At 47.7% G+C, this 22,495-nt stretch overlaps 1 protein-coding gene across 2 annotated transcripts in view; it reads left to right on the forward strand.

The window, feature by feature from the left end:
• Window positions 1–22,285, forward strand: part of uvrag (UV radiation resistance associated gene) — a 103,880-nt gene extending 81,595 nt beyond the window's left edge. Inside the window, exons 15-16 of one of the 2 annotated variants that reach the window (XM_030101619.1) lie at window positions 9,629–10,464; window positions 22,275–22,285. In XM_030101619.1, the coding sequence (XP_029957479.1) occupies window positions 9,629–10,454 (826 nt within the window). In that variant the 3' untranslated portion in view covers window positions 10,455–10,464; window positions 22,275–22,285. Of the gene's footprint in view, window positions 1–9,628; window positions 12,146–22,274 lie in introns of those variants that run through there. The other variant, XM_030101618.1, reaches the window with a different exon arrangement.
• Window positions 22,286–22,495: the final 210 nt, after the last annotated feature.

Here is a 22,495-nt window from a genome sequence, read left to right on the forward strand (position 1 = left end):
GTTATTTTGACAATTTTTTTAAGCATTGATATTTTGTGGTTTTGATATGGTTCCATACAGTTCTCCTGCTAGTCTCTGTGAGAGTTATATACTGTATATACTTGTTTTGCAATGACAGATCCATACATCCATCCTTCAAGGCATCTGTCCAACGTTTTGCTATCGAGCCATTTTCCATTAATCCAAAGGAACTTTTGATTCATTCATGCATCCTTTCAATCCATACGTCTGGATTCGTTCATCCATCCATGCATCTAAATTAATATAATTGATGAATTGATGAATGGCCAGGCGGTGCTTTTTCACTCCTAAAGGGAGCAGCTTACCAATGTCCTACTCAACAGTGATTCCACTCACAGAGAAAGATTGAAACAGAAATGAGCCACATCCACCCCACAAATCCATCCATCCATTGATCATTTCTTTCATTCATTCATCTGTCAGTCTCTCAAGAATACTGAAGTCACTTGAGTACCCAAAGAAAACCTAAGCATGCACAGAGACATCATGCAAACGCCACACAGGAAGGCCCAGCCTTTACCTTCTAGCTGTTAGGCAAAAGTTCTGCATCCATCCATCTATCTACCAACAAATCCATCATTTCATTCATTTATCCATCATTTCATTCATTTATTCATTCGTCGACTCATCAGACCTTTCATCCATCATTGTACCACCGGCATGAATCCGCCATCGAGGATGTAGCATGACTCCCCAAATGTAATGGGATGGATATGTGTTTTATACACACCGTTGCTCCATTTCCTTCTCATATCAGTTCCAGTCGTCCGCCCCCAGTTTCAACAAGGATAAATTCAGATAGAGTGTCAAGTTCTGAGACCAAGCTCATGAAATATGGATATATAAAATAGCCTACACAGCAGCTGCAGGTAATTTTCTGTCCTCTGTGAGAGAGCGCCTCATGCGCTTCTCCAGCCTATCTTTGCCACCTCTTTCTTCCTTTCACGCTTTCGAACAGGGATGATGTGATGAAGGATATATGGGGAACAGTTCCAGAGCCCAGTTGGAAAACTTTCTCCATCTCGAGCTAAATCGGCGTGCGTGCAGTCTTCAGGGAAAGCCTCTTCTCTCCTCTGAAGTGCCAAGAGTGGATTCATCCTGGTTATTTTACATGGAGGAGAAGCAAAGAGCGTGTCGGGGAATAAAGGCACGCACCACGTGTGTCATTTTCGTACAGCGGAGTGGATGATGCTCATCTGGCCAGCTGCTGGTCGTATCTCTTTACATTTTCGAGCAGTGCGTTCTCAGACACACATCGTAACATGTCAGATCATATGCAGCCCAGTCCGGTGAAAAATGGGAAGTTTACTTTCTTCCCTTCGTTCGCTTTTATACGTTGCTGAAGGATGAGAACCAGCGGAAAAAATGGTGAATCTATTACCGAGAGTCAGACAGAGACAGTACCAGAGTCCGATTCTTCGCAAACTGCACAGTCTGCCGAGATCAAAGCAAACGCGTTCAACATGCTCCCATTCGCCGCTCCACATCCGCCGAGGAGCTGGCAGAGGTTCACAGGGTCCTAATCCCACTCCGGTGCCTGGAAGCAGGGCTGCTCGCCCCGGGCCGGGGCGGGGAGGCGGTGGACGGGGGGTGCAAGGTGTGGCCGGGACAGCGCTGCAGCTGGAGAACGTGAATCTCCCCGAGAACCGAGCACGATGTATACAGAAGGTCGTGAGATTTAGACAGCTGCAGCCTTGCCTTTGGAAAAAAAAAAAAAAAAAGAAATAATTCCAAGATTTATATGCTTAAAATAAGCATTTGCAAGGTCCATTAAGCCTGACAGGTGCTCTGCGGATTTACTGTGTTTCTAATAATGGATGATGATTTGGAAGGAGAAATCAAGAATGTTTTGTTTCCAACTGTTCATATGATATCCTGGAAGGGTACATTCTTTCAGCAAACACCACCTTTTCCGATGCTTGGGGAACGTAATGCCATTTCCATTCCGTATTCCCCCTTCGCTCTTGTCGGCCATTGTTTAAATCAACTCCATGCCCGTGCCAAACCTTTTTAAAAGCGAAGGTCTTAGTACACATAATACCTTTATGGTTATACTGAGAAGTTAGTGAAACTCCTTCTCTGCCTGTTAAGTGAATCTGTGACTTTGACTCCCTGATAGACGTCACCGTGTGTCTCTGTGTAGACCTGATGTGTTGTGTTCAGCGTGCACACCAGAACCCACCACCCCGCTCTGGACACAGCAGGTACAGATGATGGATCTACAGACAGACCAGAAGTCTTGGTATTCAGGGCTGTTAACTTGACACAAGTTGAAGTATTTCTTCACGCTGCTGATTTTTTTCTTAAATCCTTTCACGCTGAATGAAAACATCCAGTAAATGATTGATTTCAACATCTTTTTTTTTTTTTTTTTATGCTTTCACTGACTAAGTTCGCTTATCGGCCACTTTTTGAAAATACGCTTTTTCTAAAATGTACATAAATAAAAATGATGTGTTTTTACTTGGAACTTGTTCATTTAAACGGCCGTAATGTAATGTCATTCCTTTCATTGGGACAATGACGACAGTGTTATCATCTTGAATGAATAACTGATTTGAGTCTTTTATGAAGCGCAGTTCAATACCTGCTGCACAAAAACCCTCTTTAGTGGAAGTTCGCTTCTTTCACGACGCATTACAGTATCAAGTCAATGAGGAAAATTGTTTCCCCGTTTTAGCCGCTAGGTATCATTGTGTCTAATTACTCTCAGCCATTTCTTCAAAAGAAGAAGTCTCTCAGAGAAGAAACCGAGCTGTGGTCAGTGTTAGCACAGCTGGCTAACAGGCATTCGACCGGTAAAGTAAAGAAACTTCTATTCAAGCAGCAAATCCAGCTTTTAATTGGAGAGATTTTGTGACTGAAGACACTCTTGCCAAACTTTAAACATGTACTGTAATGTTTGTGCGTTGCGCAGTGGTATATTTCCTGAATTCCTGTGATATTTTTAAATGAAAGAAGAAGCTTTGCGTTAGATAAAGCTCTGTTGATGAGTGTGAGGGTGTTGTCAGCTTGTTGGCCGGGGGTGTTCATGCTGTGCTGTGGTCGTCCAGTCTTCAAAGGCCAACGATCCAACAAGACCAGCACTGTTGAAGCGAAGGGAAAGGCTTCCACTCTGAGCGTATCAAATTTTTACTGGTGTTTGTTTTAGTAGTTTCATTGGGATTTCCCGCAGCCACATCAAACGACCAAACCTTATCTGCCATTGTTTGTTCTGGCCCCTGACTGTGGCTCCTTAGCAGGATTTGGAGACGAACAGGAGCATGTTGTGAAGTCTGTCGGGGGATGGGACAGTGGAAAGGCTTGGCTTACCGAATTTCTGAGTCGGCTTGAATTATGCCAGGTTTGACATCAGCGGTGGAAAAGAAAGGAGCAGGAAAAACGCTGCAGAGGAGTGGAGGCTATTTCTGGATTGGCGTGCCGACTTTCTGCGTGATGATTCAAGCTGAGGCCTCGTATTTTGATATGAATGAAGAAGATGAGTCCAAAATTTAATTTGGGTTTCATCCTCAGTGGCAGGGTCCATCTGGACCTCACTCTCACGGTATTAATCAGTACAGTTTTTTCTTTTTTTTTTTTGTCTTGTCAGTCCAAATATGAAAGAGGCCATCATATTTGTTGGGGTTAGCATATTGGCTGTAATTAAAAATAACATTTCCCACAAGAAATACTTCAGGTGGACCTCAGCACAACTTAAAATGGGCGTCACATTGCAAAGCCACATGTTCAAACCCAACTATCCTGCCGAGAGGAACTGCTCTGTGGCTTTCAGTGAAGCCTGATTGGCTGTGACTCTTTGCCTTTGCTTCTCGCTCGAATGTTCAGTTACAGGCGGAGTAGAGGCAGAATATGACTGCAGAGCGGTGAAGTCGACAGTAATCCGTCTGTGAGCCAAATGTTGACGTTATCAAGCAAGTACTCTCGATAGCACTTTAAGTATTCAATCATTCTCTGGTTTTAAACATCCATCCAGCTCCTGACCGACCGTGAGCGCAGGGGTTATCGCTGCTGATACTGGGAAGAGGGTCTTCGGTTCGCCTCAGGAATGAAGCACGATGACACATAATCACACACTCCGTCACCAGTTCACTGATAGAGGAGGAGTTTGGACAGTGTGAGGCAGCTGAAGTACGTGGAAACATGCAAACTCCAGATAAAAACTCCCTTCTCGCTGCGACGTGGAGATTTCTGAACACTGCTAACTTGGTTTGGACCGAATCCTTAAAGAAAAGGGAAAAGTTAGATTTTGGGTTTGTGGCAGTTCACTCATCAGAAGAATAAAAACTCACACGTCAGACACTTCTTCATGACGACTGGAATACTGCGGTTTGACCAGGTACAAACCCACAATAGCTTATATTATTGAAGAGACAAATCAATCTCTTCCCAGACTCCTCACAGGAATACAGGGTAGACTACTGTAACCTACTAATAATAAATACCTAATGATTGTCAGTGGAGCTGCAGCTGTGATCTGCATGCGATAGGTGGGCGGCATCCGTCTCATTTCCACAGACGAGCAAAAGCTAGCAGAGTGATTGTACCTGAGTATTTTTTAATTGAATCAAACTGGCCAAGTGTGAGCGCAGCCCCGATGAACTCAAAATGTGAGCCAAATTAAAGCAGCATTGCTATTCCCTCCATTTCTGAATTCCCAACCACCCTTTTTTTTTTTTTCCAAAAGTCAGGTTATGGGTTTCTCTTACAAATGATTAACAGAAGAACGACTCAGCTCGAGAACGGAAACACAGGAAATGTTTATTAGTGGTGAAAAATCTCACACAGTGGACCGGGAATGTCAAGAGACAGTTGTCTCACGCTATGTAAGCATTTGACCCTATTATAAATTGTCAACGCTGTATGAGTTCCAGCTTTTCCAAAGAGCGTTAGGAAGTGTTTTCTACAATTTCAGCCTTCCCAGCGTGCTTCAGTGACACACATGCTCGCCGCGGCTCGGCATGTGGAGCCTAATTGCTCGCGTTAAAAAAAACATGTCATCGGTGTAACAGTCGAAGTGTTTCAAGAAGTAAATGTTACGACCGGCCCGAGGTTTTCTTGGCCGAGGTCCTCGCAGACACGCCCGGACTCCTCGGTCCTGCTCGCAGCCCGCCGCGCAATTTGACACAAATAACGCAACAAATGCGAAGCTAACTTTGAAGCGAAGTGGAACGCTATAACACGGTCTGAATGCAGAATTCCTCATTTACACAAAAGACATGTGATTTGATGCCAGCGTCAATAAGGCATTAGCTCTGGGCGTCGACTGAGCGAATCGATGGTGCGAGTGAGCCAGCTGGAGGGAAGGGCTGGAAGAAAGTGGCTGATAATAATTAAAATGAAGTTGTCTAATCAGCAGCTGTTCTTTGACCTTCACTGGGTCCAGCTAAAAACCATAATAATTATCAGCATCTTACAGATGCTGCATGGAAACTTCAACCTGTCTTGTGTTTCAAAGAGTCTGAACAAAATTTTCCACTTACTGAAATGATAATTGACTCCTCCTGACATCTGTCTTTATTCCGCTCCAACGAACCGGCTTCAGGATTTTTCCCGACCGGCTTCCAAAGAGCGCATGATGGTTTCATTTGGAAAGATAAGTGCTTGATGTTGTAAATCATTCAGCTCCTTTCTGTGCATTCTGTTCGAGTTATCTCCCCAGAAAATTAGGTGGTAAAAGCCGGTTTGTTTCCATTTGCTGAAACACGCTTCGCCGCAAAATTAAGCGTGTGCTTATTGGACGGGGTCGGCCGTGGTGGATGATGTGTTTGGACGGACGGCGGCCGCCAAGTAAAGCGCAGTTCAACCCCAGCTCTGCCCGCTGTACAGGAGGCACTCTCCTCAGATTGGGTCGTTACCCGTCTGTCTTGCCTTTGACCTCGGGTAACCGTCCAACATTCATATCAGCGCGCCTCCAATTAGCCCTCGACGTCAGCCACGAGGTGGAGGATCTACGGGCTGTTGCCATTAGCATGACGCGCTGTATCTTCGGCCCGTGGATGGTTCTCATTTACTGTATCGCAGGCGCTTTGAAGTTTGACATGTTCCTCTTAAAGCTAGACAGGCTGCTGGGCTCTGCTTGCAGCGTCCCGCCCGTGAACCCTGTGAGGACCACCTCCGCAGGGTTCCTCCTACGGGTCAAGCTTAGGCTCTTTTTTTTTTTAACAAGCTGTGGTGAAACCGTCCGTCAGACTGTTGGTACACACACACAAAATAAAGGCCTCAGGTCAGCCACGTCTCCTGCATGGTGCAAAGAAGCCTTCCTCGGTAAGTGACTGGCGACAGGAGAAAATTTACAAGGACATCTATTACGGCTGCACGTCCGACTGAACAAGCAGAGATTTGTCCTCAAGTCTTTAAGCAACACATGTGAATCTCTGAGGAGCTCAGGGAGGCCCCCCCCCCCCGCCTCACCTCTGACCCCGGCGGTACAGTGACTCGGCTCCTGAGATAGAGCGGCGGTCATGTGGAGCTCACGGCTAAGTAGTCTGGTGAATTACACACAGCCTTGGCTATCGGAAGGGGCGGCGAGGCCCCCATTTAAATAGATTTATGGCCCCTGCACCGGGGCGGGGCGTGGCGCCCCAGATCCTCAGTCTGTTATCGGTTATGGAAGAAAATTTCTGACATAGCTGCATGGACGCCTGCTGCGCTCTTCCAGTCAGCAGTACCTTAGCGGAGTCTCCCAGGCTGCACAAATGTTTTCTAGATGTTGTAAGGTGAAGTGATTTACAAAGAGCTGCAGCTGTCGGTCTCCCGGACGCGGCGTACCGAGAGGCGCTGATGAGCTCAGTGGAGAATCGGGTCCAAAGAAAACCAGCGTGTTCTCCCGACCTCCTCGGGACATCACGGCCCAATCTGCTGGCCGCCGTCGGCCATCGAGGCTCGCTACAATAATACACAAACTGAAGCTTCGGTTTGGTTCTGTACATTAGCAGTGTGATGGATTGCAGTTAATCCACAGTCCATGCGGGTCAACCCCCCCCCCCCCCCCCCCCTCAGTTCAACACACATGTGATCCACAGAGAAGTCGCCAACCATAATAGTGATAAAAATAGTTTACTACAGCTGTTAGTAGTAAAACTTTCCTTAAATATGGATGTCGACTTGCAGTAAAAACACAATACAGAAAAAGCAGCTGTGAGAACCGCGCTCATTAAAGAGCACTTCATAGTGACAGTCGTGGCTACTAAAGGTCAGCGAGTCAACCCGTGGCCAAACCCAGCGGCTGAACGTCCAGAAAACTCAACTCTAAAATCCTCCAGTCAAATGAAGGTTTGTCTGAGAAACTGGAGAGAAAGAGGAGGGAGCTGCAGCTGCTGTGACCCAAAGCCTCCCAATACAGAGACGACAGTCTGAACTCGCCTCAGCACACGTTTTTAAAAACTGTTTGTAATTGACAGGGTCACAGGTCATGGCTTCTAATGACTTGGTGTGGTGTGGGATAACATCTGCAGAATCAAAAAAAAATTGACGGAGTATCAAATGCTTGTGATAATCTGTTAATCTTTACTAGCTTTCTAAATTTTTGTTAAACATTTCTTTTGGGGCTGCAAATCTATGAGTGTCACAGTATCAACATTTATCACCTGACTGAACCGAAATACTTGTTTTCAGCATATTTGTCCTCGTTACATCACACCTGATAGCAACAAGCTAAATGTCACAAGCATGAAAATTAAAATGTAATCATGACTGAAAACAATAAAGCCAACAACTGCTCTGCTTGAATTGGTTCTAAAAAGCAGCAGCGGACTATGAGTTGTACTTTAAAATCGCAAAGATAACAGCATCATATGTCAAGTGTTTATCTCTCAAGTGTTTGTTTGAGACCCAGATTACTCAGCGTTTTTAAGTGAAAATGTAAAACTGATGTTGCGTTTTGGGCTCGGAGCCACTGAAAACACTACTTCTTGTTGTGTTGGTTTCCTCTGGGTTCTCTGGTTTCCTTCCACTGTCCAAAAAACTTGCGGTGTTAACTAGTGACTCTAAATTGCTCCATTTTGTGTCCATAGGGGCAACTACGTGGGGTCTGTTCGGCTCGTGTGTTGTTCATCCTCGCATGCATTTCACTTTTAGCTGTGAAAACAGGACATTTCCTCGTTTTAACATGAAACACCTGATCCCTCATTGATTGTTTCAGTTCGCAGTATCACCTCTTCTCAGCTTTTCTCAAGTGTTCTCCTCTCTAATGCTCCTGTTGGTTGATTTCACTGAGAACTTTGACTCCAGTGTCTCCTTTACCCTCAGTGAAGCTCAGAACAGCTTTTTAATGTAGAACTCAGTGAGGGTTTTTTCAGTATTTCGACCTTAAACCAAGTGTGCAGATGTTTCTTCTAACTTTGACTCTTAAATTGTTCATCAGGATGACAGTTGAGCCCACACGTACAAAAACTCAACGTTTCTCAAACCTCCATAAATAGTTTTTCCTCCATTTCCCTGTTTTCTTCACTGTAACCACTTTAACATTTAGGAGTCAGCTGTTGTAGTCAAAGGAGCTTCTGCTTCAAATATGACTGTAAGTGGTTCAAATTTTCAATTAAGCATATCATCAAAATATCATCCTTGAAATTATAATTCAAGCTGGAATTTGTAGACTGTTCTTTGTTTTTATTTCTTCAATGTGCAAACAGATGACAGTAGTTCAAAAAACAAACAGGAAGGCATCAGTCCTCAGCTTGGGGATGGAGGCAGGGATGGAAAGTCGTCTTAATCCTTCTGAAAACTTTCTTGATCCTCTTCATTACTGTCCTGAAACGACCTTGACGGGGGAGCAGAGACTGCACTGGCTGCAGACGCTTCGGGGGCTGCGAACGTCGTCTCTTTTCCCTCGTTTGACTCCCGCTGAACACTTTCACTTTTTCTTGGGAGCCGATCAAGCTGAAAGAATGACATTTAGGGATTCTCTCAGAGTCAACAGCAGCCTTCATATGTGACACAAACACAAAAACTCACCATCTGATAGTCGCAGTAAAGACAGTTGTTTTCAGCCAGGGTGCAGCCCAGTCCCCGCGTGTCAGTGGACTCAGAGAAAGGGGGGCCGAGATAAACTTCTGGAGCCCTGAGGAGGAAAGATGGGAGCTAAATCTGAGATCTACTGGCTTACTGGAGGAGCCACATTGAGAAGAACACATGTAGTGTGGACTGAACAGGGATCTCTGCAGGGTGAGCCCCCCCGAGTACCCTCCAGGCTGAAGCCACTGAAGCCAGACCAGTGCTTTCGTGGGCACACACCCGGTTGCTGAACCACCTGGGTTCAACGGGTTCCACATGGGTACTGAGTGGGTGTGGGTTTTACCTGGGCCAAATTTTGCAGGTCCCATGTGGTTTTGGTAACCGGCCCCACATGTGAAGCCCATGCCGACTGAATACATGGGTCCTATAGTGAATATTAATGGTCTGGAACTGGGTCTAGGGTCTGGGTACCAAATGGACATCCCCTGAGGGCTGACTGTATAAAACCTGTAGGATCATAAATGGACTAAGTGAGCATGGTTGTTCTTGGGAAAAGCTTTATGGATCTGTATTTCACACATTATTATTGTGGTTATTTTGACTATTCGGGGTTCTATCCGTCCTCATTGCGTTTGGGATTTCTTTCTTCCCGCAGCGACCGGCATCACATCTCCAGCTCCATCCCGGTTCCCTCCAAATCCCAGCTGGGTGTGTCGGCTGCCTCAGAGATGGGCTTCACCTCTCACATCGGCTCTCCAGACCGAGGCCTGAGGAAGAGGGCGAGCTCGGAGGCGGAGGCGGAGCTAAAGTACAGGCCCACCCCTCCGCCCAGCTACAACACGGCCACGACCGAAGCGCCGCCCCCGGCCGGCCTGGCGCCGCCCTCGCCTTCACCCAAACACCTGACCTCCTCCCTCGACGCCACCATGGCCTCGCTCAACCTCACGGGGACGATGGAGGCCGGCGAGGAGGCGACGCCGCAGCAGGAGGAGGGCGGGGACACGGGAGAGGAGGCGCAGACATGCAGAGACACTGACGGACAGACTGAGGCGGACAAAGAGGAGGAGACTGAGGAGCGGCCGCTCAGCAGCACAGAGCCGCCCAGCGCGCCTGCTGAGGAGGGCGCCCCCGCCGGGCAGCACTCGGGCACCATGAACGGCTCCGTGGCGCCCGGACAGCCGCCCGGCGGCCCGGCCCCGGAGCTGCACTGCTCCGTGGAGCAGGCGGAGGAGATCATGGGCACGGAGGCCACAGGCCTGGGCCTGGGCCTGGGGGTGGGGGTCGGGTTGGGGCTTCCCAACGAGGCCCCGATGGAGGACTACGGCTGCATCCCCGTGGACCACGCCGTGGCCGTGGAGTGCGACGAACAGGTGCTGGGCGAGCTGGACGTGGCCGGCTTAGAGGAGTTCTCCAGGCGCATCTATGCACTGAACGAGAACATGTCCAGCTTCCGCCGGCCGCGCAAGAACTCCGACAAATGAGAGCCTTCGGGTGGAGGGAGCGGGAGGAAACTTGCACAGCGAGGCGACGACGGGGCCTGGACTGATTCAAGGCAGGGACACAAACCGACGGGACGAGGGTCTCTTTACCCGCAGCGTCAGAAATCAACAGAATCATTCTGGAATTACTACCAAATTGCACTTATTGTAAACATTTCCATAGAGATATTTTAATTGAGAGACAGTTCACAGTGTGAGTACTGGGACAGTGAGCTTCTCCCGTTTTCTTTTTGGTGATCACAGACTGTCTTCTTTATGCTCAGAAGGAAAGGATTGTGCACGGCATCTTCAATAGTTTTGATTAATTCCAAGAAGATGACAAAGCTGTTATGAAGGGATTTGAGCTGAAATAAGAATGCACGTCAACCCCCAAAAAATGTGCAGATAAATAATAATCACCAATACAAACCAACGTACAGATGAAGTGGTGCCTGTAAAGTGAATAACATTGTTAGACATTATTTCATTAACGTGGAAATCCCACTGCTGTTCTTAATCACTTGCCTACTTTGGCTAATCTAATATAGTTTAGTTATTTCGCTTTGACTTTGAGGGTTTCTGACAGGGCGCATCAGTTGAAAGAAAAAAAAAAACACTCTTTTCCAGTCATTGGCTTTAGAGTTTCACACTTGGTGATAATTTAAACCGTATTCAGACTCAACCCTTCTTCCCTGCATGTCATATTGCAGTCGGTAAGCTGAAGGGAATCGAACATACAAACCTGGTCAAGTGTGTCGGCTGACCTCAGGACGTCAGGTCCAGCCTCAGGCGGGTCTTTCGGAGCCGTCTGTCCCAGTAGTTCCACTGTTGACTGTACTCGCCCACATTACCGAGCCGCCTGGCTTTCCTTCAGGTGGCTTGAAAGCGGGTGTGCACAGACGGGGTATGGACCACGACAGTGTGTGTGTGTGTGTGTGCGCGCGTGCTTGTGTGAGTGCGTGTGTGTATGTATGCGTGTGTGTGTGCTTCACTATCAGCATGCAGCAACGGAGCAATCCGCCAATGACCCCGGGACACGGCGGGATGGCGCCGCCCCGGCGTGAGGCGGGAGCTGGAACCAGAAGCAAGGCAGCAGTGAGCCGACCACCCGACACCCCCACACGGAGCTCCAGGTCCTCCTTCAGGTCTTAACGGTTGGCGCTCGCAGCACATGGCAGGGATTTGACGCTGCTGTTTGTCCTCTGTTTCCTTTGTTTTATTGCAATGTGCCCTCATGGATATTCGTCCCACGGCCGACGCTCCGACCGGTCGACCAGAAAGCCTCCCCATCCTGTCCTGCGCGTGGCTTCAGTCCCGTGTCTCCCAATGCTTTCTTGCACTGCTGTTTCTATTAATTTATGTCTCTCATTGACCGTGTGCTTTGCTCCAGCGATATTTCATTTCATTCCCCCCCCCCCCCCACTCGGGACGTCACACATGAATGTTGTCACGTTGATATAGTAATCCCACGTCCGGGTCCACCGCGGTGAAGACGGACCACCCACCTGCAGCCCGCTTCCTGTTCTCAGACCTGGCGGTTGCTGAAAGCTGGGAATTAGTCGTATTTAAAACTGAAAGATGAACCATGATAGATGATTTCCATAAGCGGCTGCTGTTCAGTAAGTGACCATGTACATATACTTTTGTATGGAGATTCTTTTGTTTGGTTATTAAAGACTTGCAGTCCAATGGCATGGATGTATGTAGCCCCTTTAAAAACACGTGTCTGCCTGCATTTCTATTGGTGTGAATGTCAGAAGTGTGTCAGCAGCAGTTGGGATGTTACTGCTAGACAACCACTGACCGCATCTTTAGATGCAGGAAGTTTAGATCTCTTGGTGAGATCCGCTAAATCATCGTTGGAAACACTTGAAACGCCCTCTGAAGAATTATTGGTTTGACCTGGTGTCAAGCAGAGGACAGGAAGGACCTGCAGCAGGTGGTGAGGATGACGTGATGAATAAATATTCTTGTCATTGTTCTTGAAGCTCACAAAACTATACCGGTAAATAAAAGTGCAAAAAAGGTGTAAATACTGAAGTTAAAATGAGTTAAAGTGAAGACATCATAGAAGTTGCAGTAAGTAATAGACACAGAAAGTTCAAGAGCTTTCTGCACATATTCTGAGAGTTACTCAGCGAGGTGGGAACAGAGAGATTAAAAGGCCTAAAAACACGCCTGCTCCAGACAACCTGCAGAGTGATTTCCTTCAGAACGAATCAATCAAATGAGAGAAGTATTTGAACTTTTCAGACCTTCAAGAGAATCTTGAAATCGATCCTTGTATTCCGAGAGTGAAGAAAAAACTGGAACGAACTTGAGGTCATATGGTGAATAATTAGATTAAAACAGTCTGGAGGAATAAATGTTCGCTGGACTCAAAATGTTCTGAAAACTGGCGCCGCCTCCTCAGATGTCTGCGAAAACAGGATCAGGAAGGGAAGCGCTATGAGAGACCACACTGATCATTTTTTACACCGAAGGATCCGGATTTAGACGAGCACATGTTGAAGAAAACCGAACCATTTATCTGTATTCCACTTGATCAAATGGATCGAACGGGCCTCAGCCGGAGGAAAGAGTTCCAGCCACTGCAGCTCTGTGCAGCCCCGTTCCCAGAAACACTGCTGCAGCTGAAAACATCTCGCTGCTCGTGTGATGCCTCCATGAAAACAGGTAGAACTCAGAGTTTCCTTCTCTGAGATGAAAAAACCTCCAGGATTCAGGTCTTAATTCATCCCGGATCTGACCAGAGCTCTGGGGGATCTGCAGAGGCGTGATTGGGCCTGTATCGGAGTCAAAAACACCTAACTCAGGATCAAGACTTTGAGATTTTGAGGGTACTGGACAGAGTCAAAACCAAGGCTCATAGGGGCTGAGACCAGACCAAGACCGAGACCCAGAAGGGCCCAGATGTTCAAGACCAAGACTTTATGGAGTGAAGACGGAATGAAGACCGAGGCTTTAAGGGACGGTGAAAAAGTAAGCACGAAGACATTAAGGGGTGTCGTCCCTCCCAGACTCACAGGTATGACTTTATCTGTTGAACTTTTGCATAAAATGTGAAGCTGATATGAGATTTGAAGTGCAGCAACGTCTCATTTCCTGAACCCTGTAATTCTGTCGGTGTCTTTTCACATCAACCAGAATCGCTAATACACTTTCCAAAAACTAGAATATCATGTTTTGTTTTTGTCTATTTTTGTTGCATCTTGCAGAACAATTCATTATCAAACACGACAACATTTCAGCCTCTTCTTAACTGATGATGTTTTCCAGTTTTTCAAGGCTGAAATGGGCCGTTTTCACATTTTTTCTTTGTTTAAAATATGATACATTTTCTAGGATCAAAAGCAGGGGTTCTCGGAGTGGGCGTATGGTGTTCTGGTGCATAACTTCAGTGCTGGGCGGGATGGAGCCGGTCAGTCTGCGAGTCTGCTGAGGTTTACGGAGCTCGTGTTGATTTGAAGGCAGCCTTCACTTCGTCCGGCTCACACGTCTCTCGTCTTCCTCTTGACAGCAGGCCACGGATCATCAGGGTTCAGGCCGGCCTGTCACAGACACAGTCTTCAGAGCAGTTCTGATGAGTTCTGACACTGCGGACGAGCAGAAAGGCCTGCTGGGAAAAAGGTAATTGGTATCTCCTCGCAGCTTGTCAGCAGTCAGAAGTGTGGGCTGAACCTGACCCAAAGGTCCAGGAGATTTCTACATCAGAAAATGTGAATTATTCAAAACTGACTAAACTAATTTTGTGTCCCGACTTAAAATGGGCCGCTGCTCTTCTTCTGCGTGGAAAAGAAGGTTAAAGTAGAAAACAGTGCTTCATCATTTTTGTTCAGAAGCTTTGATAAACTCAGGTATTTGTTTTCGTCAGAGAGGTTGATCTTTTCAGGGAGGTTTAAGACTTTTGTCCTCCATGGAGCCGCTTCAGTCGGTCAGCGGTTGGAAATAATTCGTGCCGACAGAGCGATCTTCACATGTGGTGCTCCATGTGATGAGCCTCACCTCCACTTTCCTGAGGAAACAAACCCCCAGTGAGTGAAAGGCAGCCGTTCTGCCGCTGCTCGCCTGATTATGCTGTCAGATAATGTATCAATTGCTCCAAACTTCCCCAATTATCATGGAAATAAACCTCCGGCCGGACTGTTCACACTTGCTCCTTTCAGGAATGTCAGAAATGCTCTTTCTGTCCGTTCCGTTCTCAGACGCACATAAAGCAGTTTCCTGCTGGCAGATCCCATAAGCCCCTCCTGTCACTCCGCCGACCCGCCGTCCGTTAAGCCCCTACAGGTGTCTGGAGGCCTCGCTTCTCTGGGAACCACGCGTTTTGTGCCATCGCGGGTTTTCAGGTTCTTTACGAGAAAAAGGCCCGAGGCGCCGAGAGTGAGAGAGAGCAGCCCCCCCCCCCCCCCCCCACCTCGCAGAACCATCCTCTGTTCATCATCACAGACACCTCGGCTCGCACCGGCCGACCCGGCCCTGGGCTTCACACCGCCACCACGCCGACTCTGACAGCAACAAATGAACACACACTCCCCGTCGTCCCCCCTCGTCCTCGTTATCTCAGATTATTGATGCGCGGTCGGCGGTCACCAGAATCCGTCCCAGCATGCACCGCGGGCTGGATAAACACGGCGCGGAGAATAGCCGGAGCCCATCAACACCTCGTTTGTAGAGCGGCCGTATCGTCTGTCAGGCCGCCCGTCCCGGGTCGGAGTCCTTCACAGCAGCCTGCGCCGGTTCTCAGGCTGAAACTGGAGATCCTTGTTACTCGGTTTCCATCACAGAGCGGATCCGTGTCATTACGGCCGGCGGGGGTCACTCATCCGCCGTAATCCCGCCATGAAGTCACACTGTACATGTATTTATGCACGGTGGCTTTCAGTGCTTCTATTTTTAGAAATCTGAGGACAAACGAGAGGAAGAACTCATTGGGATCGTTCGCTCGTCTAGAATTTAAACCAAATTTTCAGGTTCTTCAGCTTTGGCCACTGGACGCTGATTAATGTCTGTAATTTTTGGCAAACTGTTGATCGTTTTTTCTGTAACATGAGGAACTCTGTACACACACACACCCTGATTGGTCCTCCCCGCTGCATGGATGTGTCAGCACGGCTGCTCCTGTAAAGGAACACCTCCTAAAACATGCAAACTGTCAAGACCGGAGTTTACAGACATTCTGGATATTTGTACCAACGACAGAGAAGAATCCCACAACGAGGATCGAGTTCAGTCGTTCCTGCAGCGTAGCGAGCGGCATCCCGGAGAACATCGTGGAACGCCGCGTGCAGACAGCGGTGATGGGTGCCACCTGCAGACTGCGCTGAGCAAATAATGGATCTTTAATCAGCTGACGTATTGGGTAAGAGGGAGTGAACACTGAAGCCACATTTATATTGGCAAAATGTCAGTTGGAATCAATGGATCTGTGCACAAATAACGGATCAAGGACACACTGGTGGAGGCTGTTTGTTGTAATGAAACTACACACACACACACACACACACACACACACACACACACACACACACACACACACACACACACACACTCACCAAGAACAATACACTACAAACATTAAACCACAGGAATCATGGACATGCACATGGAAAAATGATAGTTTGTCGTCATGCGAACAGACGGCCAAAACTTCTGAAAGTTTTCCGTTTTCACTGGAAAATGCCTTGCTTTGATCTTTAACACCGAAAATAAACAAAAAATTTTATTTTTTAAATGAATATAACTTAGTAAAATTAAACTGTACCAAAAATACCCTTAAAAATACTAAAATCATGCTTAAACTTCACCTGACAAAAACCTAAGAAACCTAACATAGAAACAAACTTTACTTTAAAACCTCCAAATTATCCAAAACCAAACGATCCTTAAAAATTAAACTTCAAAAACTGAAAACCTTTATTAAGTACACTATAAAAATGAAGCCTGAATCTGGTTCAAACCAAATGATCAGCAGACTTTAACAGACCCGGTTCAGAATAACCTGGATTAAACGTGTGTGTTCGTTCCGGAGCAGGAATCAGGTGTCGCTCTCACGCAGATTTCTACTCTGCGGTTTTAAAATGGTCCCAGAAACATGGAGCACTTTTCATTCTGCGTCTTTATGGCCGGATTAGTTTCTGTAGGGGAGTCTGGGGACGGCGTTACAGGCCCCCTGGGGCCTGCAGCAGCCCTGATGGACCCAGAAACGGGCCTGGACCCGGTCCCAGCCGCCTCTCCGCTCTGCACACCGTCACCCCCGGAGTTTTTCCTTCTGAAAACACGACGCCGACTCTTTCCCAGCCGTCCGCCGGAGCTTGACTTTTATGGGGCTGACTTATTCCCCCCACATGCTCCGGCTGCTCGGCTTTAATGAAACTGCAGCGGCTCCAGCTGATTTCACTGCCGCAACATCAATATTGAGATTGGAGGTTTGTGAGCGCCAGATTCCGGGTGAAGAATAATATCGCCGTGACCTTGACGGGTTTATTGTGGACCCGGCGAAATGAGAACCGCCGGCCGGGGACTGACGTCACGGCGCTCGGACCGGGACTGCTGCTCGCCCGAGTGACGTAACTGACACCTGACACACAGATAGAGAGGGGAATCGTCCCCGAACGCACAAAGCCTGCGTCTCCCTGCAGCGATATCGACGGGACACAATGGGGAAAAGGCCGATCGCAGCTCAGAGGGGAGATTAGATTTACGCTCCTGCTTTTGTACAGTAGCCATTGTGCTGCGTATGGAGGACATGTTTAGAAGGACATGCTCTTCAGTGGATAACATTTCTACTCTGATTCCTGGGAGTGACTGAGTGTGTGAATGTGTGTGTGTGTGTGTGTGTGCGCGCACTGATTCATGGTCCTGATCTCGTGACTGCAGCCCCGGCTGAGCATCGGCCTCCTCAAACATCCCCGGCGTCCCGCTGAGCTGCTACCAGGGATTACATACCGCAGCGTGACATCCGAGACGAGGAAGACCACGAGTGTGTCTGCTCGGTGTTTGCACATATTGAAGTCTTATTGGGAGACAGTTTCAGCTTCAGCTGACCAAGTCACAGCGAATTTAGGTCCAGGGAGACGACTGTTCTATCCAGCTGTAGTTTTAAAGAGTTTTAATGTCAAGTTTGAATCCAGCCTGTTATCAGGAAATGGAACTTATGTTTTGAATTTAGCATGAAGACGTAGTTTTAATGACTTACTGAACTTTAATATCTGTTCTTTCTTTGTTGAGTCCTTCATGCCTGATGAATTCAGACCAAGGCACCGGATTGGAATTCGTCTTATTTCACTTTTGTTTTCTTTGTTGCTTCCACTGGTCGCAACACTGCCCCCACAGGTCACCAGTGGTAATGCTCTGTTCACTGCAGAAGACAAGACAGAAGGTCTGAGGTATCGAGCATATTTGAGCCTTGATTCATTACATACATTTAAACTTTATGAATCTAGTTCACAATTAATACTGTCAAGTTGTTCATCTGTTTTATGTTTCATCTTGGTTTTTGATGACACTTGATTTTGAGGAAACATGAACTTGTGTTGCCAGTTTCCCAGCTGACTGTGGATGACGGGAGGACAGAAAGAGACAGAAAATCACACAATACATCCATTCTGAACCATCGTAACCCAGTTCATTCATAGAGTCACGTCCTCATGAATGCACAGTGAAATAACTGAGCTAAGAAACTTCCCAATGATACCACATGAAATTTTAATATTTCAAACTGTTCCAGTGGAAACCAGAGACAGACCGAGTCATCTTGGCTAAATGTTCTTCGTTCTTTAAGAAACCCCCTCAGCTGTCATTGGGTCCTTCAATAAATCCGCTGAGCAGTTCTTGCTCATTTCGAGTCCTGCTGGCTCCTAATTTAAGAGCTCGAAGTGGACGTTTTTACAGACAGCTTTGTAATATTTTGACACGAATCACACGCAAGTCGCGGCGTCCTTCGTACCACATCTGCGTCTTCTTCGTGACTGCGTGCTTTCCTGTTCCCCCCTCTATTGGAAACACATGGCCGTGTGAACATGTGTCAGTAACACACAGGGCCGACTTTAAAGGAGGATGTTTTCATTCACATTGTTTTGGACGCACCGTCGGCGGCGTTGAAGCCACGTTAGAGCAGGTTTATGATTCGGGCTCAGGCGGCTCCTGCGCCGTCGATTCATCAAATGAAGTTTCAATTGTCTTCTTCTGTCGTCTCAAGCGTTTTTTTTGAACGACGCCAACGTTAGAAGCCTGGGAAAGTAGATCCTGCTCAGCTCATCTGATAATGGGACACACATGGCCACTGTCACCGAGAAGCTCTGCTGTTTTATACGGAAATCTCCCAAGGTTGGTGAATTGAGTCGCCGGCTAATTAGCCTGTCATGTGTGTAATTGCCTCGTCTTCCACATCACAGGTGAATCCGGGCCTTTAGATCTCGCCGCCTATTACGCACATCTGATGTTCATTGTCTCCCGGCCAGAGCAGCGACTGCAGGGAGAGGAAGTGAGAAAAGAGGGGAAGGGGAATGAAAACGTGTCCGTGAGGCAGCGGAGGTGAGGTTTCCAGCGACGGGTTCCTCCGGGAATGAGAAACCCACCCAGCAGGTAGGACGGTCCCGCCGGGGGATTTTCCTGAAGCCCGTTCGCCGCGTCGCTCGCTGCTAGCTTTAATCTGTGGAACAGGAAGAGCGCCCCGCCGGCCGCACCGCCGGCTCCGACACGCCTGGAGCCGCTGGCTGCTCGGCCCAGAACAAAGCCACCAAATGCTTTTCCCCTCACTCCGTCCAAAACCAGCTCGCACACACCGTCGCCAAGTGTGAAATCCGTGTTCATGGACACCGCCGCCGCCGCCGCTCCTCCAAAGCTACATCCGAGACGCGAATCCGGTGGTCAGGTTTTCAGCGTTCATCCACTTGTCAGGCTAATTCCTGACAAACGGGCTCTGGTCTTCCTCTCAGCTCGGTGTGGAAACACACTTCAGTGATTCGAGTCGGTGTGGGAGCGCCGCTGGAATTTCACCTTGGACCGAAACCTCTTTCAAGAGTTCAGCGACCGATCGGGGAACAGTAAAACCTGCCGGTGATGAAACCTTAGAAACAGGGCTGAACGCTTAACACCCTCGTCAAACTCAGCTGAAGGAAAAAACACATTTAAGATCTGTTTATTGAGAACATATCAGAGGAAAGCGACGGTTTAAAACCAGTGGAGTTTATGAGATTAATACTAAAGTGATTGTTTTGGCCAAAACATGCATGTGTTTGATTGTTTCCATCTCGGAACAAATAAGTGGTCGATACACTGAGTCACTGGTAAATTTCCCCATTATGGGAAGAATAATGGATTATATTTGAGGTTTCAGCTCCTCGGCTCCATTTCCGTTCGGTTCAGGTCAAATAAAATCCGGCTGAACATGACGTGCCGAGTTCTGAACCGAACAACTGAAGGAAATCCGAACTGAGCCTCAGGAGATCGGTTTATTCAGTCTATTGTTACGTTAAGCCGTTGGTTACAAACTGTTCATTTATTGCTATTTTGAAACTCCTGGAAATGTAGCATTCTGAGTGTTTGTCCCTTTCTGTGTTTCTGCTGCGGTTCTGCTGCTTTCATCTTCATTTATTTGCTCACTTCTTTCATCCACGCCGTCCGTTTTCTTCAGGAAGACATTCACACACAAACGGGTGTCACACTCTGGCTCCGGTTAGTCCGTTTTCAGCTCCACAAAAAACTTTAATTACAACCGAAACAAGCTTGAGAGTCGGCGGAGAGTGGAAACCACAGAACCAATACTGAACAAACACTGTGTGTCAGACTCGACACCAGCAGAGTGACCTCTGACCTTTTCCTGCTTTACGTCCCACCTTCACCACCGTGTCGCAGCTGATTTGGATTCGCTGTGAAACGTCCTTGATCCTGGTTCCTGAAGACAGACCGGACGAGCAGCCGAGCTCCGAACACGCTGCTAATCGATGCCACTGCTCGTCTCCCGCCGAGCCCGGCCTCCCGCCGACCCGCTTCGCGTCCAGCTCGGCCCCAGTTCTCTTCACTTTAATGAACACGCGGAAAGAGAAAAATGTTGGAAACAATTCGTTATCTGTGAAGAAAACAAAAGTCCCTTTTGGCCACAAACTATTCTGTATACACGTCGAGGAGGAAACACTTTACAGAGAACATTCCAGATGAATCACTCCGCTTTCATAACAGTAAATCTCCCAGCAAATTTCCAGAAACCGAGCGTTTGGTTTCCCGACTCATTACTCTCTCATTGCCTTCATTTCGGTTTAACCGGGGCAGAAATCCCTCTGCTGAACGTCTCACACACTCTCAGGACTTTATGACGGCTCCTGCTGCCAGCCGGAGCGGCGCTCAGGTCAACGCCGCCTCGGAGTGACCTCAGGTGTCGACTTGTAGCCGACAGATCCGCCGACTCGCCCGGCATCAGCTGCTTTTCCCCCCGATATCGGCCTGACTGGATTTCCTTCAGAACACAGTTCTGTGACTCTGATGAGAAGCTCGGTCCGAACGCCGGACCTCCTGGTCACTTCCCGTCTCCGCGTTAACTGCAGGAACAGGCCTCCTCCAGAAGCCTCCAGACGGCCTCCAGACGGCCTCGCGCGGTCCGCCAGCCGGGCACGGGCCACGTCGGGTCAGGAGATGAAGGGATGGAGTTTGATCTGAAGCTTCATGCAGTTGAAGCTGACGGTCGGAGGCTCCGGCTGCCGGCTGTGAGCGACAGCTCCGGCAGTAAAAGCAGCGCCGGCGAAGTGTCTGTTTAGCTGCTCAGCTTCTCCTCCCTGTGTGAAACCCAAACAATGTGGTTCCACTCTGATTTATGTGCCACCATGAAAGTGGAGTAAATCTTCTGATCTGCTCGGGGTTTCTGGCAGCCGAGCGGAAACTCGATTTCTTCTTGTAAATTTACAGGATCTATAATTTACACGGAGGCTGCTGTGTTCACTGCAGTCAGACAACAGAAACAGTCCTGGAAAACATTCAGCCTCTTGCTTATTTTCAAGCTTTGACACACTTTTTCCCGCCAAGTACCTCACACTGTGATTACAGTCTGTCTGTAAAGGCGCTTATGAGGATCAATGAGAGTAAAAAACTGTTTATTTTAGTGAAAAACCAAAACAAGATGGATTCTTCCACTTGTTCTGCCTCCATTTTCATGTCTTGTTTGATGGTTTAAAGAAGGTTTTTGACACATTTCTTTTTAAAGGTGACTTTTAGCCTGAACTTAAGATATTTAAATTATACCTAAACATTAATTTTAACATTATACTGAGATTTCGAGGCACAAATCTGATTTTTTTTTTTGCCTGAAATTTTTTTCAGTCCATAAAGAAAAACAATCAGATAAAAACTCTTTGGTTACATTTTCATAGACTTGGGAAGAGCAGCGTGAAGATGAGCCCTGAGTGTGTTTTCATGATGAATGCAGCGCCGAGCCGGACTGTCAGGCCCCAGATGGATCACCAAAACCTGCGCTCTTGTTTTCTATGATAAAGAAACGCCGCGCTCTTATCAATCCGTACATTTTTCAGAGCCGCGCCGGAGACAGAGTCCACATACTCCCCCATTGTGCGATACGGAGGAGGATTATTTTCGCTGCAGGCATTCGGTGTTATTCTAGAGGGCCTCGCGGTCGACGTCTTCACCGGGGGGAAGAAACATGGCAGGCCTCTGTTTTGAAGAACCTTCCAGAAATGTGTTCCAGGGCTCCGGCTCTGCAGCCGCACTGACAAACAGCCCAAACCGCGCTGACCTTCTCCGACCGACTTCCTCTGGAGAGGAACCCAAACAAATGTTGCTATTCAGGGCCTATTAATATTCTGGTATAAATAGGGAAGAGCAGGTTTTCGTCAGGGTGAAGTGGAAGAGAGACGATATTGAAAGTTATTCTGCAGCTGTGTGACACGAGGATCCTGAGCGGCGAGAGAGGCGACGTCTTCAGATCTGTTTCAGGTTCGAACGGAGGATAAACATCCCCTGGAAACAGCTGGAATCAGATTTTTCTGGAAATGATCAGGAAATTCCACCGCTGTTTGAGAAAAATAAAGCTTTCC

The sequence above is a fragment of the Salarias fasciatus genome, chromosome 10, assembly GCF_902148845.1.
Source record: "Salarias fasciatus chromosome 10, fSalaFa1.1, whole genome shotgun sequence".
In the NCBI taxonomy this organism is placed as follows: domain Eukaryota; kingdom Metazoa; phylum Chordata; class Actinopteri; order Blenniiformes; family Blenniidae; genus Salarias; species Salarias fasciatus.